Source organism: Leopardus geoffroyi, chromosome B1, assembly GCF_018350155.1.
Source record: "Leopardus geoffroyi isolate Oge1 chromosome B1, O.geoffroyi_Oge1_pat1.0, whole genome shotgun sequence".
NCBI classification, from domain to species: domain Eukaryota; kingdom Metazoa; phylum Chordata; class Mammalia; order Carnivora; family Felidae; genus Leopardus; species Leopardus geoffroyi.
In genome coordinates this window covers 85211183-85229315 of record NC_059327.1, presented here as the reverse complement: position 1 = coordinate 85229315, position 18133 = coordinate 85211183, and the positions used below count along the sequence as shown (strand labels likewise).

Here is an 18133-nt window from a genome sequence, read left to right as displayed (position 1 = left end):
AACACACACATTTCTGGCCTTTCAGAGATTCAGCAAGATGGAGAAAAGGAATAAATAAATGAGAAGGGTGCGAGTGACTGTGTTTATTTTCTCCCTTTGTTCACACTCTGACCATAGTGTAGCTAAGCATGGGGGTCTGGAACTAGAGACTCCTTTGAATTCCACCTCCACCTTCCACTAGTTAGGACCCTGGGTCCGTTACTTTTATCTCTCTGTGCCTCCACTTCTGCATCAGTAAAATGACAATAAAAATAATATTTACCTCATAGGGTTGTTGTATATATAAAGGGCTAAAAAGGGTGCCTGGTGCACAGGTGGTGTGACGTATATGTTAGCTACTGTTATTTCCTCATCTTCTAGTAATTTTCTGGGTCTGTAGAGATCTGAGGTGGGAAAGGATGATGTGAAGAAAAGTTAGGTCCAACCTCCACTGGATTATTTATTTGTGATTTGTAACTACACTTAATTCTCCATCCATGTTATTTTTAGGCAGCATTAGGGTTGGTTATAACAGGGTTGATGACAACTTGAATCTTTTCACCCATTTATTCAGACATTCATCTATGGATTATTTATTTGTGTTAGGGCACTAGGAAATTTCCAGACTTGTATACAGCACAGGGTTTGCTCCTTAAGGAATCTACAGCTGGTTAATGATATAAAACAATTAATACCTAATCAGAATGACTCTGTTTGGAATATTCTGTTAAATCCCAATAAAGAAAACTAGTCAGAAATAAATGGCCCAGCAAAACTATTTTGAGTACAAACTCAGTTTGTACTGTGAGACTGAGATCTCTAGCCGTATTCACCTATACCATTAAGTCTTCTGACCACAAATGTGGCCTCAGGCCTCTTTTCCCTTCATATTTACCAGTATCTTGCTTTGAAATGACCTGGCATTTTTCCTTCTGTTGGGAACAGGAGGTGCTCCCTGCTTCTACACTTCTACTAAATGCCTGGTATGACCTAAACACTCTGAGCCTATTTTAGGCAAAAACAGTTTAGGGATTATTAATTATGTGGGTACAGACCATGATTCTGTATTTCATTTTTGGATGTATTTTAGCCCACAAACCATGCCTTCTCATTTGTCATCTGGGCTTTATGGAGATGTATGAAGTATGTATCCACTTTTAAAAACAAGGAATCTCACAGATGACACTTTTTTTCTTGAAAATGAAATAATATTTTATGGAAAGGAAAATGATCCATTTTTGATTTGGTGGTTCTTTTTTAAAAAATGTTTGTTTGTTTGTTTGTTTGTTTGTTTAGAGAGAGAGAGAGCGAGAGCAGGGAGGGAGCAGAGAGAGAGGGAAGGAGAGAATCCCAAGCAAGCTCCACCCTCAATGTGGAGCCTGATGCAGGGTTCAATCACATGACCATGAGATCATGACCTGAGCCAAAATCAAGAGTCAGATGCTTAACCAACTGAGCCACCCAGGCACCCCTTGATTTGGTTCTTCTTATGGGCTCGAGAAAAGCTCATGTCTTCAATGTTTTTGACTGCTAGCAAAATTTTATCTGGCCTTCCAATATAGTTCACCTAGACAATGAACAGCGAAATGTCCGATGGTAATCCAAGATGTAAATGGAAAAATTATGGGCCAATCTTGTACTCTGAAAAGGGAACTTACTGTTTGATCCACATCAGTCACTTACTCTTCTGGGCCACAATTAAAAATGAGACGTTTATCACGGTAAAGCTTAAATTATTTTTAAGGTTCTTCTATCCCTAAATGACTAGTATTCTAGATCTGTGCTCGTCAGTCTAGTAACCATTAGCCACATGTGGCTCCTAAGCACTTGAAACGTGGCTGGTTCAAACCGAGACGCACCGTAAATGTAAAACACACACCGGACTTTGAGGAGTTAATACAAAAGAAAGACTGCAAAATATTGAGTACATTGGGTTAAATAAAATACATGACTAAAATGAACTTAACCTATTTTTCTACCGTGACTATAGAACACTTGAAATTACATGTGACTTACATTGTATTAATATGGGACAGCACTTCCCTAGACCTTCAAAACAAAGGGATTGGAAATTTGTCTTGAAGGACTTGTAGTGTTTAATGATCATTGTTTCAATATTAAGGTCATTATGCCTCTAAGGTCAGGTTTTCAAACTTAAAATTCTTATCCACACCAAAGTAATACACTGTGCATGGACAGATATTTGCCACCAAGTTCCTCTTGAAATTACTTCCTGCTGAGGTCCTCTGGGAGTTCCACAGTTACAATGCTCAACATTCAACCCTTATGGTACTGTCTCAACTGTATCATAAAAGGCTATCAGGAAATACACCAAAATGCTAAGAGTGATTATTTCTAGGTGGGGTACTGAGCGATTTTTTCATTCTTTTTTATTATTTTCATGTTTCAATCTTTCAACAAGGTCTAAATTAATTTCTTCACCAGAAAATGCATCTCTTTACATTTCAGCATGAATGATTTTATAAATTCTACAAATATCACAAATATGTAAAAAAAAAAAAAAAAAAAAGAGACCAACTTAAAAGGAAATATCCCAAAAGGCTTTAAGGTACTTTTCTCCATTTCCAATTTTCCTACAGCAAATAGGTTACTTCTACCAACAGAGATAATACACCTTATTTTAAAATCTCAATATCCACCCACCCTTTAAGCCTTGAACCGACATTAATTTGTAGCATGCTGATTTTCTTAGAACTCCTGAAACTTTTATCTCTGCTGTGTAAGACTGAAGAGCAGATACTTTAGGTTTTAGCTTCGATCTTGATGCTAACACAGCTTTTTAATAATTTTATGACTACCATCAAATAGAACAGTAGTTAGAGTATATGCAGAAGACAGGGAAGGAATCCCAAAGATAGTTTAATATGCCACTGTGTTTGGGGGATTAGGTTGTACTTTAAAAGCAGCCATCTAAAGGAAATGGCATTTACATCTGACACCTGCAAAACAGGAGAGGGCAGTCTCCTGCATGCAGCTCATATGGCCACTCAGGAGGGCTCTCTCTCTCTCTCTCTCTCTCTCTCTCACACACACACACACACACACACACACACACACACACACAGAGTGAGCAGGGTTGTGCCCTATCCTGTCTTGCTAAGCATCCCCTGTAGCTGCTTTTTTCACCACTCTCAGAGACCAGAGCCACCTCCCTGCCCACTTCAGGTACCACGGGGCTAGGACAGGCAATGGCCAGATGCCCAGCCAGATCTACTGTCAGCCATGTTGGCTTTGGAAAGCACTGGGCTTCTAAAGGCCTATCAGGTATGACTGTTCAGCCTGGCAATATTATACTCGTTTTTTATTTTCCTTCTTGAGGAAAAGTGCCTTTTTGTAATTCCCACGTGGCAACAGCCCTGTGGACTACGGCACTTTGGAACGGAGCAGGACTTACTGTTAGTAGTGAAGATGACTTCTCCTTCCTGCGGGGTAGGATCGGTATCCGGAACCACCTGCAAGGCTCCCACCGTCCGGACAGCAGGGTCCAAAGTGACTGAACTTTCGTTTACAGTCGTGTCGCTTGCGCCCGTGATCTGGTTGGTGGGTGGGCCTCCCAGAGATCCCTCGAAGTCAGTGGGCAAGTCGTCCATGCAGTCAGCATTGGGCTGATAATGAGGAGAAAAGGATCTCTCCTTAGTGTTTGTCATCCAGTTAGAGATGAAATGTTTACAGCCTAAATATTTTGTTTCAGTGGAAAACTGAGTTCTTTACTGTTTTCCTCCTGAATCACTTAAAAATATATATTCTACTATAGTTTCTGCAATTAACATGAAAACGTCTTCCAAAATTTCCTTTCCAAAGTTTCTGTTTAGATCTAGATATAACGTTTCAATTCCAGGAGAAACAATATTCATATATTAATATAATACTTGGGGGGGGACATAATATTTATTTATGATGATTACCTTCCCTTGTATATACTGTTTACTCCTCATATAGAAAGTAGCTGACTGCTGATAATTACCCCCAAAGACCCACACATTGTTCGTAAATGCACTGATGACAGGAGAGTAGGGAGGGGGCACAGAATCTGACTCATGGTGAATTGTTTATTAGAGATACACGCAAAAGCACAGGGTATTTTTGTTATGATGGTGGTTAAACATAAGCCAAAACCAGCTGTAAAAAATGCCCTATTTACTTAATGTGCAAATCGATCATACGTTGGTCAAATCTTAATTAAAATTTTAGAATCATAAAACTAGGGTGAAATCATTTAATTTGATTATCCAATCATTGCAAGACTTCTGTCCCTCCAGGCCCCTCATCCCCAGATGTCTGACAGCCCCCACTTGAACAGCACAGAAATGGGGAGCTCTCTACTTTGCAAGACAACCTGTGTTGGCCAGCCTTTGTTAGACTATGCTATCTTTGGGCAAAATCTTTCTCTTTGTAGGTTTTTCCCTTTGGTCTTAGTTCTGCTGTTTGAAATGATATTGAATATATTTATATCTCCTCCAAAAACAGCTTTTAAAATGATTTTCAGTTGTTATGCCTCTACCCAAACTCATAAAAATTATTTTAAAAAGATGGTGTTGCAGAGATCTGGTCTTAAGAAATACTAAGAATTTTTGCTTGACATATCTCAATGGATACAGATCAGGATGGGAGGGATTAGGTGAGGAAAATTCTGGATTGGCATTGACTGTATTAACATCATAATGACTACACTGTGTTCAAAGATCAAAGGGAAAAATCCATAATTCCTGGACTCACTGGGAGCACAAAGCAAACAATCCAAAGCAGGAGACTCTTGTCCTGATTTTCTATGCTTAAGCCAGTCTCTCAAGCTCCACACCTGTGTTTCCAATAGCCAGTTGGAAATTTCCAATCTCACAAAAATCTCAAATTCAGCTCATTCCCTCTTTCTCTGTATTCTCTCTTTATTTCACCTCTCCGTCTCTGTTAGAAGTGAGTCAATTCACTGGAACTCAAGTTATAAAAGTCAGTGCACTGAATGACCAACCCACCATATTTTTGAAATTTAGAGATAGTGACATAAGCTATATTAGGAATTTTCTCTCCCCATTACCTTTTCTTCCATTACAGTTTCTTCCCTGGTATATTCCATTCTCTACTTTCTCAACACAGCAGTCTTTAAAACAAAACAAAACACAGGTCTGATTCTTCTTCTTCTTTTTTTAAGTAGGCTTCATAAATAGCACTGCGCCCGACATGGGGCTTGAACTCTGAGGTATAGACCTGAGCTGAGGTCAAGATTCAAACGCGTAACCAACTGAGCCACCCTCAGGGGTGCCCTGATCCCTCTTTTCTCTTAGAGAATAAATGATAAGCTCCTGAATAGGGCAAAACAGGCTCTCTACAGCCTCATGGCACCCAGCTTTTCTGGCCTCACCTTAGCCTTTGGAAACACAGAATACCATATATTCCCTATCTCAGTGCTATAGCTTATGCTGTTCCTCTGATCAGTCCCAATCACCCCCATTGCCTTGCCCATCCCAAGGTCTCAACCTGACTGTGGTGAACTCGTAAGCATCCTTCAATTCCCAGGCCAACCATCACCTTTTCTAAGTACTGTTCCCTCCCAGGTAGCATGTTGGATACTGTAATACTTTGTAGGTATCTCTCCCTGTGTTATGGTTTATTTGTAACTGTGCTTGTCTCTGTCTTACTCTACTAGTTCACAAGCTTTCTCCCCCCAGCTTCATTCAAATATAACTGATATGTAACATTCCATCAGTTTAGGTGTATGACAGAATGATTTGATATACATATAGACTGCAAAATGATTAACACCTAAGTTTAGCCAACATCCATTACCTCATAGAGTTGCAAGGTTTTTTTCGTGTGTGATGAGAACTTTTAAGATCTACTCTCTTGGTAACTTTCAAATAGACAAAACAGGATTGTTAACTACAGTCACCATGCTGTATGTTACATCCCCAGGATTGCTTTATAATTTGACCACCTTCACCCACTTCACCCCCACCCCCCAGCCCCCAACCTCTGGCAACTACCAGTCTGTTCTTTGTTTCTAGGAGTTTAGTTTTTTAGATTCCACATAAAAGTGAGACACGAGCTTTTTAAAGTGAAACAACTACATTACGTTGATCTTAATTTCCAAGCCCTCATATAGTGTCTGACAATTACAAGGTGCTCAGTAAATGTCGATTTGAACATTTTATCAGTGTCTCAGTTTACTACCATGAAAAGCTGGGAATGTTACTATCTGTCCTAGATCCGTTAAGGGAGGATTTGAGAAAATGCTTTAAAAACTGTCAAGTTCTGTGTGAAGGTAAGGTATATTACTCAAGAATACCAGAATATGCCACCCCAAAATGTGCTATTGGCATAAGGATTATTTTGCGCTGAAGACAGTTGAGAAGAAGCAGGTAAAGAAATGTTCTCTGCACTCCTCCCATCTGCCTAAAAGTAGGACATTTTGTAAAGGTGGCCCCCCTCCCTGTACCAGGAAGAGAAGAACATTCCGATCACCAGAGACTGGGAGTTGACACCAAAATGGATCTGTAATAACACACCTCACTAATATGTCCTTCTCTGCCATTAGTTTCCCTCATATATGTACTTTCCCAGAATTTGCTGCCCGAGAAACTCAAGGTCCTTTGGTCACTTCTGTTAAAATTTGTTCTTTTGTGAAGATGCTCTGTATGTCCAAGTTCTGCCCACCCCTTTGAGTTACTCATCCCTAAGTGCTCCCATGTGCTTGTGCAGTGCACATGTTAATAAACGTCTGGTTGTTTTTCTCTTGTCTATCTTTTACCGGTCTCATTTATAGGGCCCCTGCTAGAGAACCTAGATGGGTAGAAGGGAAAGTATCTTTTTTCTCTCCCCTACACTATATAAAAACTCTTATAAGCAAAACCAATTGTATGGGGTGGGGGGCGGTGTCAGGGACGAAAGGATTTCACAATGAGCATACTGTGCTGGTTGGTCTTTCCTCCATGGGCATCTGAATGCAATCACATATGCGGTAACCACTGACATAGTTTTCAAAATGTTGACTTCGCTTGTTGATTTTGTTTCTTCATTTTTCTCTTTTCTTTTTTTAAAAAAGTTATTAATTTTGAAGCAGAGTGTTCCCTTTTATTTTGTGCACTAGGAGGAACGGTATTATATTTTTAACAGAAGCGGGAAAGAGAAAGAGCTAATTAGCTCAGTGGGGCTGTTAATGGTGGCGGGCATGAATAATTTGGCTTAGGTATAACATTTCATAGACCAAACATTACAGAAACTCACAGTTTATATCTACTCTAAGTGGTTCATCCAAGAGAAGAATGTTTTTGAAAAGGGACCCAATTTATATACCTCGAAGAGGAATTACAGTCATAATGTTTAGCAGAAGATCTCAAATACCATCTGCGAGTGAACATTGCATAGGTATTCAAATTCAGTTTAGCATGGGAGAAACCACTCAAATAAACCAACCTCTAGAAGTCAGGAACATGGGAATACCCCAGCTACATGGAATTTTCTCTTCAGTCACTATCATGCTATTTATATCAGGACAATAGCGATTGAAGGTGTTTACTGCTGGGATATGAATGGCCTGGATGATATGGTACCTCAGAGGAGTACTCACTGAGATCTGCATTCTGTCGTTCTACAAAGACTCGCCTAGAACTGACTGGAGAGAAACAAGGGTGCAGATCTGTTGTGTAGGTAAAGGGATGAAAACACTTCTGACAATGGAGGCCTCCCTCCTTTTCAGTTCTGTATCTTATTTCTCTTGGCAAAATATTGTAAAAAAAAAAAAAAAAGATACCCGCTATAATGGGAATTTCATGATCCACAAGCTGTGCTTTCATTCTTTAGTTCATTTTAGAGAAATCCACTTTACAAAGTGAAAATGTCCCCAGCTCTCAGCTTGCGGCTTGTGTGGTGTGCCTTATAGCAGAGGCAGCCACAAGGATACTCAGTTAAAAACAAAAACCAGAAACAAGCCAAAAAAAAAAAAAACAAAAAAAAAAAAACAAAAAAACAACAAAACCCTTACTGCCTGTATCTGGACCATTTAGTTGACCAAGATTACAACCAAGTAATGAGTGGTGAGTGGACACAGTCCAAAGGAGACCAGACTGAATTTCATAAATATGATTCTGTAACTGACAGCCTTCTGGCTCTGGGGCAACAATGCCACAGACGTTTACTGAACACTCATTATACGAAAGGGATACAGAGATAAGAACAATTAGGGACTAATGTTAGAGACTGACAAGCTCTTTTCAGTTTTCCTTGATTAAGAATAGAGTATAAGGAATTTAGAAAAAAAATTATACAACAATATCTTTAAGCTGCATAAAGAGGGCTTCGGTTAGCTGAAGTGTTTACTAAGTGAGAAGGCTGTGAACTTGCCCAGTGACATGGAAAGTTATATGAATGCAATAAAACATCATCTTTTTGGTATGGCTTAGGCATGGTGCTACCCAGTGGTGAAGCATGGAGTGAAACAACATCCCCAATTCCTCCCAGATCCAGACTTCAGTATCATCCTCTAGGACACGACCAGAGAAACCTTGGGGAGGCATGAGGGTAGCCATATGCCTTGGCGGTTCCTGAGAAGTGGCCCACATGCCTTCTTCTTTCTGGAGGATGTTCTGTTCTCTGGGGCAAGCACAGATGCGCATCATGTTCCTGTGCAGCTAGCCTTTATGAATCCTTGGCAAAATCCAAAAGATGCTGCCAATGTTTATTTTTCTGGAAGTCAAGTGTGCCGAGTAAAATCCTACCCGTACTTGGTGAGCATGAAACCATGTACAAAATGCCCAACTGCTAAAAGTTAAAATGTTTTTAATTTTGGAAATAAGCCCAAAGGCCACCCAATAGTTCTATTTTGAAAACAGTATTTGTACCGTCAACTCATTCTCAAGTAGCTTCTGAAGAAGTCGTACCTCCTCTGGAGAAGTCTGAAGTCAAATGCTATTTACTTCGAAATGTAACCACCAGGGGTGGTTTGGTTTCACTGTCCTGACCAAGAAGCACTGGGATCAACATTTAGGAGCTTTGAAAATATCCTGAGCATTAGAAACTGGGTCAAATAATGTGACTGTCTACCTTGAATTGTGAGTATTCTAAAGGTTCTGGAGACTAAAGATAACATACACATATGCAAGCACACACATACATACATTTCCCATCTCCCTTGCATGAACTGGCTGAAAAGTGCAAACCCTGCGTTCGATTTTCTAGGCTCCTAGTATCTGGTAGAGATGATGGGTTCTTACTCATATTTCATGTTCACTGTAATTGATTTTTACCTTGAATGCATTGTGCATTTACAACTCTGGCCTGAAAATGTAATGCATTGCCTTTCAGAATCTAGCTCGCAGCTATAGTCACACAAGCCGATTTGCGTTTGGTGTGTCAACCACGATACACAGCATACAGCTTGCGTTGAGGCAGCTGGTACAGGGTAGAAAATTCCCCAGCCAATGCATGACCTCATAATGCTTCAGGTGTGCCCTCTCCAACAGAGCCCCTCTGGTAGTCCTGGCATAATTAGCATTTTGGCATTAAAGGAAGCCTTTGATATTTGATCTGATCCTTTCTTCTTCAGTGACATCTTGGGACCATTAACATTCTCTTTACTCTCTGCCATCAGTAGTGAGAAGTGACAACAGAGAGGTTGCAGCCAAGTGGAGGGGCCGGCGGGCGGGGGTGGGGGGGAGGTTGATCTCTGTACCCTGTTTGTCTAGCTTCTTTTAGACAGCGCCTATGTTTTTCTCACATCTCTGTGCAGCCCTTGGATTTGGTGGCCTGGATGGCTTCCTGCCCTCACCACAGCAGCTGGTGCCTCACCAACCACCAGCTCGTGGGGCTCACTTTAATACAATCCTGGGAAAGTCCTTCCCTGGAGCATCAAACCGGCCAGCTGGTGGGATTCTCTTTGCACTGGGGGAGAGGCTCAATTTTATGAACATATGACAGAGGGCACCAGCTGGATGGTAGTGTCAGAATGGAGCAGCTCTGGCTCTGGTTTCCTGTTCACTCAAGGTCTCTGCAGAGATCTGAGTTGAGCAGAGGCTCTGGGCCGGGTTCCCAGTGGCTGTCCTGTCCTCCCATTGTCCGGAAGAGCTCCTTTCCAGTGAAAGCTAGCCATGGTGCTACCCAGTGGTTGTAGGGCAACATCGGAAAGTGAGGCACGCAGACCTCCTTGCTGACAGTACGTGAGTGATGACACAGGAGGCGGTCAGTGTGCAACCGGGCCGTCCAGCCTCTGCTATGTCCTGCCTGTACTCGCACCCTGCAGCCTAGATGAGAAGCTTAGGAGCTGACACGGACGTGGTGAGAGGGCCGCGATGTTCTCAGGGTGAGAAAAGGTGAGAAGAGAAATGTTTCAGACATGGGTGTTCTCTTGGGGCCTCAGCAGATGACGGCTCTGCCAGGAAGATGAGGGGGTCATAGAAAATCCAGGTGTGATGTTTTCTCCCTGCTTGGGGGGTGATGCAGAAAGACACATATTACGATGCTGTAGGCTGTGCTGTGCTTACCGGGATCCCTAGGGCTTTAAGAATGTTCATCTTGCACATGGGGCAGGTGCGATGGTCTAGAAGCCAGGGGTCAACACAGGACTTGTGGAAAAGATGCCTGCAATGAGAACCATACATCTTAGAGTGGCGGTAACCGCACAGACTACCTAGTCCACCACAGCCCAGAGACTTGTCCAAGGTCACTCGACTGCTCAGAGGCACAGCCGAGACTTGACCCTCCATCTCCTAGCTCCTGGGCCAGTGAGCTTCCTGGTATACCCTGTGCTGATTTCGTCAAAATCTGTCTGGATCCCAGGACTGTCCTATACGATTCACAACAGTCTTCCAAGTTTCAGAAAACGTAGAGGATGCAGACACAGAGAGATTTTTCTCTTTTTCAATAGGAAGAATGCTTAATGGAAAGAATGCAGGTGGGGAGGCCTGCACAGGCCTTTCAGGATAACTTGCGACTTGTAAATAAATCCAAACTTTCTTTTTCCACAGTCAGAAGACAACTGCAAAATAAAGGCTTGTTTCCATTAATATTTGGGCTCTCACACAAAAGGGCAAAAGAGCTCCTGGAAGCATTTAACAATACAGATGACATTTTATGTTGTTATGGCTGCTGGCTGTCAAATCAGAAGCCAGAGTGAAGGGTACCGTACCCTTTCCTGTTTGTACAGCTGATGTGCTCAATCAACTCCACTGCTGTTCTCATGTGGCACTCCCGTGAGCCTTCACTGCATGCCAGCAGGAGGGGGGCATTCAGTAGGCACAGGGGGGCCTCCTAACTGACCTTTCACTCAACTTGGCTCTCAAGAGCCCAAGAGATTATCAGGGACTGCTCGAGTCAGAAGCTTTTCTTCTCACTCACAAGACTCCAGACCACAGGCAGAAGCAGTCAGAACTTCCTGCCTGGGGCAAGAAGACAGGGAACCATCTGTCTTAAGTATGAGGGCTTCGCAGGACATTCCATTCATGCCTGACTTTGTCCTCAGCTGTGCACTGTTTACTCTCTTCTCTCACCTTTGTTTTCTTTCCTTCTATCAGTCTAACCCTTTTCTTTGTGTTAGAGGGCTTTAGGCTCAAATGCTTAAAGGGGACCCATAAATTAGGGAAGAGTGCAGGAGGGGCCAATTTTTTAAATGGAAATTGAGAAGACTCCACATGCCAAGGATGGGGTTAGCTGTACTCTGGATATGATTAGATTGGGGATTAGAACAGGAGAGTAGCAACCTGGATGTGTCATCATGTTTCCAGATTGCTGTTTAGAATGCCTGCAGATTTATTCCTTAGAAGACACATATCACATTCATTCGGTCCTTTACCCATACATTCATCCAACAAGTAATAAATGCTGAGAACTGTGCTCAACACTGGGAATCAGCATGGTAGTGGTTTGGCTCCTTCCTTTAGGGAATGTAATGGGAGGAGAGGTTAATGAAATAACATAAATAAACTACTTAATGACAATAGTGCTAAGTATCACCTTAGAAGAACATGGAGTTTGGGAAGGCTTATGACTGGAGATTTATTTTGTTTGGGTACTCAGGGAAGATTTTCCTGATGAAGTGCCAAAGTGAATACTTGAGGGCTACACAGACATTATCCGCATGAAGTGGGAGGGGAGAAGAAGGGTATTCTAGGCACAATGACTGACTGGCACGAGAACCCTGAGCTGGACACTGGCAGAAGTGAGGGAGGGACGAAAGCAGGAGGAAATCACCCTGTCCCCCAAAAGCAGTATGGACCTCCCTAAGTTCAGGCTCTGCACTCAGGAAACAAGTTCTGAATCTGAACTTGCTCACCAACTGTGTTCCTCTGGGGAAAAAAGTCAAACATTCTGACCCTTCTGACTGTTCTTGGGAGGCAGCTTCTGTCGTGTTTCTGGCATACATGTTAGAGTCACAAAAGAGGGCCAGTCATTAGCTGTTTTAACCTCAATAAGTCACTTAATATCCCCAAGTCTCGGATGCCCCATCTGTAAGATGGAGATATACCTACTTATGCAGAATCTCCAAACCCTAGAAGCTGATAGCTATTTTAGAACGCCCTGAGTCATTCCCCTTTGTGCATCGGTGATGGTTAGTTTTGCGGGTAAACTTGGCTAGTGCCCAGTCATTCAATGAAACACTAATCGAGGAGCATATCACAGATCTGGTTAACATCTACAATCAGTTGACTTGGAATAAAGGAGATTATCCTAAATAATCTAGGTGGGCCTTATCCAATCAGTTAAAGGCCTTAAGAACATAACTGAAGTTTCCCAAGGAACCAGAAATTCTACCTCCAGATGACAGCACCAGATTCTGCTCAAGTTCCCAGCCTGTAGGCCTGCCCTACAGATTCCTGACTTGCCAACCCCACATAAGCCAATTTCTTGAAAAAATCAATGCCTTGAAAATTGTCTCATATATATACATATACATATGATATATAATATAGTGGAGTATAGTGGGATTCTCTGGAGAACATTGACCAATATAACTTCCAATGAGAATGTAAGGTCCATGAGAGCAAAATCCTTGTTTGCCTAATTCTCTGTTGTATCCTCAGCATCTAGAATAGTTCCTGGCACACAGGTGATGCTCAGAAATATCTGCTATATAAATGAATACTTATCAAAAGACCTGGTACTCCTCACTGCCTACACATGGTCATAAGCCCATGGACTCAGTCTTGCTAAATCTCTTCCACTGCTTTGCTTGGCTTCTATTCTCAACACTGCTTCCTCACTCCTAATCTTGTTAATGTTCTTTATTACTGCAATAACATCTAAACTGCTCTCCACACCACCAGCTTTTCCTGTTCTTTTCATCCCACTCATCTTTGCCAGATTTATCTTCCTAAAATATAGCACTGGTTACGTCACCTCCTTGTTCCATTCTGTTCTGTGCTAGGAGCTGGGTACAAAGATGAATAAGACAAGGTCCCTCCATCAATGCAGCAGCATAGTCCTTGAATGGTTCCCTGTGAACCACAATGTAAAGGCCACTGGAAAGCCATACTCCTGGATCCATCATTTTCTGGCTGTTTGATCTTAGGCAAGCCTTAGTTCTCCAAGACTCTGTTGCTCATCTGTGAAATTTTCTTATAAGTATGGGGTTTGCAAGTGAATGACTCTGTATGTGTGTGGGGGGGTGGCGTTGGGGTGGGGGGATAAGTAATGACCAAAAGCTTAAAACATAACACCTGGCCCTCCTTAATTTTAAGCTACCATTAATCTTATTAAATTTTGTTGTTGTTGTTTTTCAATGTTTATTTTTGAGAGAGAGAGATAGACAGACAGAGACAGAGCGTTAGCAGGCAAAGGGTAGAGAGAGAGGGAGACAGAATCTGAAGCAGGCTCCAGGCTCTGGGCTGTCAGCATAGAGACTGATGCGGGGCTCAAACCCATGAACTGTGAGACCATGACCTGAGCTGAAGTCGGACGCTTAACCAACTGAGCCACCCAGGCGCCCCACAACCATTAATCTTATTGATATAAATGTACTGCATCTTATTTTTAGATATTATGTTATTACTCCAATTCTTACTCTTTAGAATATACTTTTAACATTTTAACAAGTAAAGGAAAATTTTAAAAATTCAAAGGGAGAACTAAGGCAAAAAATGAAAGTTGCTAAAGTGACACATAGATGGTGATCATGCTGATTATTAATGAACATTCATTTTCTAACACCATATTTCTTGTGTTAACTATCAAACATGAAGACTGTATCCTTGTAATTAGGATTGCAAAAACAATTCTTCCCTCCCCAATGGAAAGAAAAATAAAAGTTACCAGGCTAAATAAATAAAGAGTTAGGGAAAGAATCCAGCATTCAGTGAGATGTACCAACAGTCGAGTAAACATCTCTACGGCAAAGTCAACCTCAGCTCATCCTGTTTGTACGATTCACAGTATGGCACTGTCTCTTCCCCTGTGTTAACAAAGGCTGCGTGAGAAAGTACACACTGAGGAACAATGGGACAAGATATTCTATCTTGTCTATCTTAACAATCCTAGCAAGCTGGAAATGCAACAGAGGATTGACCAAAACTCTCCTTCCTCTTTCTTCATCAACGGGAAGCAAGCATTTAAGTAAAAGTTCCTCAGAGGTGCCTGGGTGGCTCAGTTGGTTAAGCGTCTGACTTTGGCTCATGTCATGATCTCGTGGTTCATGAGTTCAAGCCCCGCATTGGGCTCTGTGCTGACAGCTCAGAGCCTGAAGCCTGCTTCTGATTCTGTGTCTTCCTCTCCCTCTGACCCTCCCTGGTTTGTGCTCTCTTTCTCTCAAAAACAAACAAACAAACAAACAAACAAACAAACAAACAAACAAACAAAGTTCTTCAAGCACCTGACAAAAGATGATGCTGACAACTGAAAATGATGCTGAGCTGATTATGAGTAATAAAATAAGTTCTCACATTTTTTTAGCAGTAATGACAAACCCAGCTAAACCTGTTTCCCCATTTATTAATTCTTGTTTTCTGTTGTCCTTTGTCTATATGTATGACACCCCCTCCAAATAAATGGCATTTTTTTCTCCACCTGGAGGAAGAACAGAGCTTTTCTAGCCTTTCCATCTCATTCACTTTTATAGGCTTTGTCAGACCCTGTCACCCTGACATTGACATTAGAAGTCCATGGCTTTCCTTTCGGCACCAACACAAACTGTTTCATTCCCTTCAGTAAGATGGTTATCAAAGAACATAAGTCACTCAGGGACCCAGACAACATTAACTATTTAAATAGGATGTATCCAGTGCTTCTATGGGTAGTCAAAATATTTCCTCAGAACCTCACAATCTTATTTGTAAAGTTGTCAATGAAGTCAGAGTTTTTAAATTAAATTAATCAATATTAACTTAATATTTATCAATATTCCTCCATATATAACATGCAACAGGCATGTGAAATTATTAATTCATAACAGCTCTATGAGGTAAAAATTATTATTCCCATTTTATGGAGGAGTAAGCTTGAAGCTCATCAAAGTAAAATAAATTATGCCTAGAGCTTGTAAGCTGCAGAGCTAGTGTCAGTGGTTTTACCCAAGTCTGCACCCTGCCACCCTTCCTTCCCCACACTGAACCATCATGGGTGGGTGGGGGTGCAGTTTGGAGGAATTAAAATTTTTATTCTTTCCCAAAGTATTTTTGTGGTTCAGTTTCAAAGAGGCAGTATCTTAGTTACGGGGTTGGAGATCAGGCAAAACCAAAGGGAAAAGTGATCTGCCTTAAGCATATGCACTTGGCTACAGAAGGGAAAAGCTGTCAAATAATACTGGCCTCCTCAGGACTATACTTAGATATTAGTTGGGTTGATTTATTTGGGGAGAGGATAACACTGGCCTCTAAATGCTTTGTACTGCCCCATTCTCCACTGCCCAACAAACAGACTTGGTTAAATGTTGAGTTGGCAGCTCCATTGCCCTTCTATAAAATGTTCATATTTGAATCTTCAAGTACCACAGAAAGTCATACCCACTCTTCATCAGGGCTCTTCTTGACATGGTCTGGTTTCCCTTTCTTGCTTTAGCTTTCTAAATACAAATATGATATCACTCCTCAGGCTTGAAATGCTTCAGCTGCTCCTCTCTCCCTAGAGCACAAAGTCGAAATGCCTGAAGACAAGGCACACAGAAGCCTCACCCACCGTGGCGCGTGTCACGTCTTCTGTTACGTCCCTACATTTACCCCACACTTTTACCATAACTCTGGAATGCCCTTCTCATTTTTTCTCCTGGTATGTCAAATCCTGCTCCTATTTTATCTCATAGCTCAGATATCCCTTCTCTTCTCTGAATATCCCATCCCTTTTTTTGAAACTCTGCCAAAGAGAGCTGGTTTCTTTTTATTTCTGCTCCACTGTGTTTTCCTACATATGTTGCAGTAGTATGTGCCCTGATTTCAGGGTTTGACTACCTCTCCTTAGCACTGTGACCTTGGGTAAGTAACTTAACTTGCCTGTGGCTCAGTTTTCTCTTTCATGTTTTATGACAATGTCCTTTAATTGTTGCAACAACCCTCTGAAGTAATACTGTTTGTGATAATCCTTCAGAGGGTTGTTATTACAATCAAAGGACAAAGGGAATAAAGCAGAACAAACAAAACCTGCAGTTAGTAGACTGAAGAGAATAACAAAGATTAGAGCAGAAAGAAATGAAACAGACTAAAAAGACAATAAAAAAGATAAATGAAATTAAGAGCTGGTCTTTGAAAAGATAAAATTGACAACCCTTTAGCTGGACTCACTAAGTAAAAAAGGGAGAGGACTCAAATCAGAAATGAAAGAGATGAGGGGCACCTTGGTGGTTTAGTTGGTTAAATGTCTGACTCTTGATTTTGACTCAGGTCCTGATCTCACAGTCATGAGATTGAGCCCTGCATGGGGCTGTGTCCTGACAGCACAGAGCCTGCTTGAAATTCTCTCTCTCCTCTCTCTCTCTCTGCACCCTCCCCCATGCTTACTTCCTCTCTCAAAATAAACATTAAAAAAAATAAATGAAAGAGATGATACAACTGATACCACAGAAATATAAGGTTCATAAGAAACCACTACAACAATTTTATGCCAACAAATTAGACATCTAGAAGAAATGGATAAATTTCCAGAAACATTCAATCTACAAGACTGAATCATGATGAAGTAGGAAATCTGAACAGACTAATTATTAGTAGGGAGATTGAATCAATCATCACAAACTTGCCAACAAATAAAAAAGTCCAGGACCAGATGGCTTCATTGGTGCAATGTACCAAACATTCAAAGAAGAATTAATACCACTCCTTCTCAAACTCTTCCAAAGAAAAGAAGAGGAGGGAATTCTTCCACAATCATTTTATAAGGCCAGCACTGACCTGATACCAAAACCAAAGAAGGATACACAAGAAAAATATAAGCCAATATCCTCAACAAAATATTAGAGAAGCAAATCCAACAATAAATTATAAGGATCATATACCATGACCAAGTGGGATTTATTCCAAGATGCAAGGATGGTTCAACACCCACAAAATTAGTCAATATGTCATAGCACATTATCAAAATGAAGGATAAAAATCATACGATCATCTCAATGGACGCACAAAAAGCATTTGGTAAAATTCAACATCCATTTATGATAAAAACTCTCAACAAAGAAAGTATAGAGGGAAGGTACCTCAACACGACAAATACCATATATGACAAACTCACAGCTAACATTATACTCAATAGTGAAAAGCTGAAAACGTTTCCTCTAAGATCAGGAAGAAGACAAGGATGCCCACTCTCACCACTTTTATTTCACATAGTATTTAAGTCCTAGCCAGAACAATGAGGCAAGAAAAATAAAGGCATCCAAAGTGGAAAGGAAGAAATAAAATTGTCACTATTTGCAGATGATATATATAGAAAACTCTAAAGTCTCCATCCCAAAACTTTTAGAATAAATGAGTTCAGTAAAATTGAAGGACACAAAATCAATACACAAAAATCTGTGGTGTTTCTATATACTATAATGAGCTGTTAGAAATAGAAATCAAGAGGGGCGCCTGGGTGGCTCAGTCGGTTAAGCGTCCGACTTCGGCTCAGGTCATGATCTCGCGGTCTGTGAGTTCGAGCCCCGTGTCGGGCTCTGTGCTGACAGCTCAGAGCCTGGAGCCTGTTTCCGATTCTGTGTCTCCCTCTCTCTGACCCTCCCCCGTTCATGCTCTGT

The 18133-nt window shown here is 41.3% G+C and overlaps 1 protein-coding gene across 3 annotated transcripts in view; it reads right to left on the bottom strand.

Moving 5' to 3' along the window:
* Positions 1-18133, bottom strand: part of RNF150 (ring finger protein 150) — a 295154-nt gene that overhangs the window by 75357 nt on the left and 201664 nt on the right. For all 3 annotated transcript variants that reach the window (XM_045466965.1, XM_045466957.1, XM_045466951.1), the window contains exons 5-6: positions 10470-10566; positions 3395-3605 (exon numbers count right to left, since the gene is read on the bottom strand). In XM_045466965.1, the coding sequence (XP_045322921.1) occupies positions 3395-3605; positions 10470-10566 (308 nt within the window). The remainder of the gene's footprint in view (positions 1-3394; positions 3606-10469; positions 10567-18133) is intronic.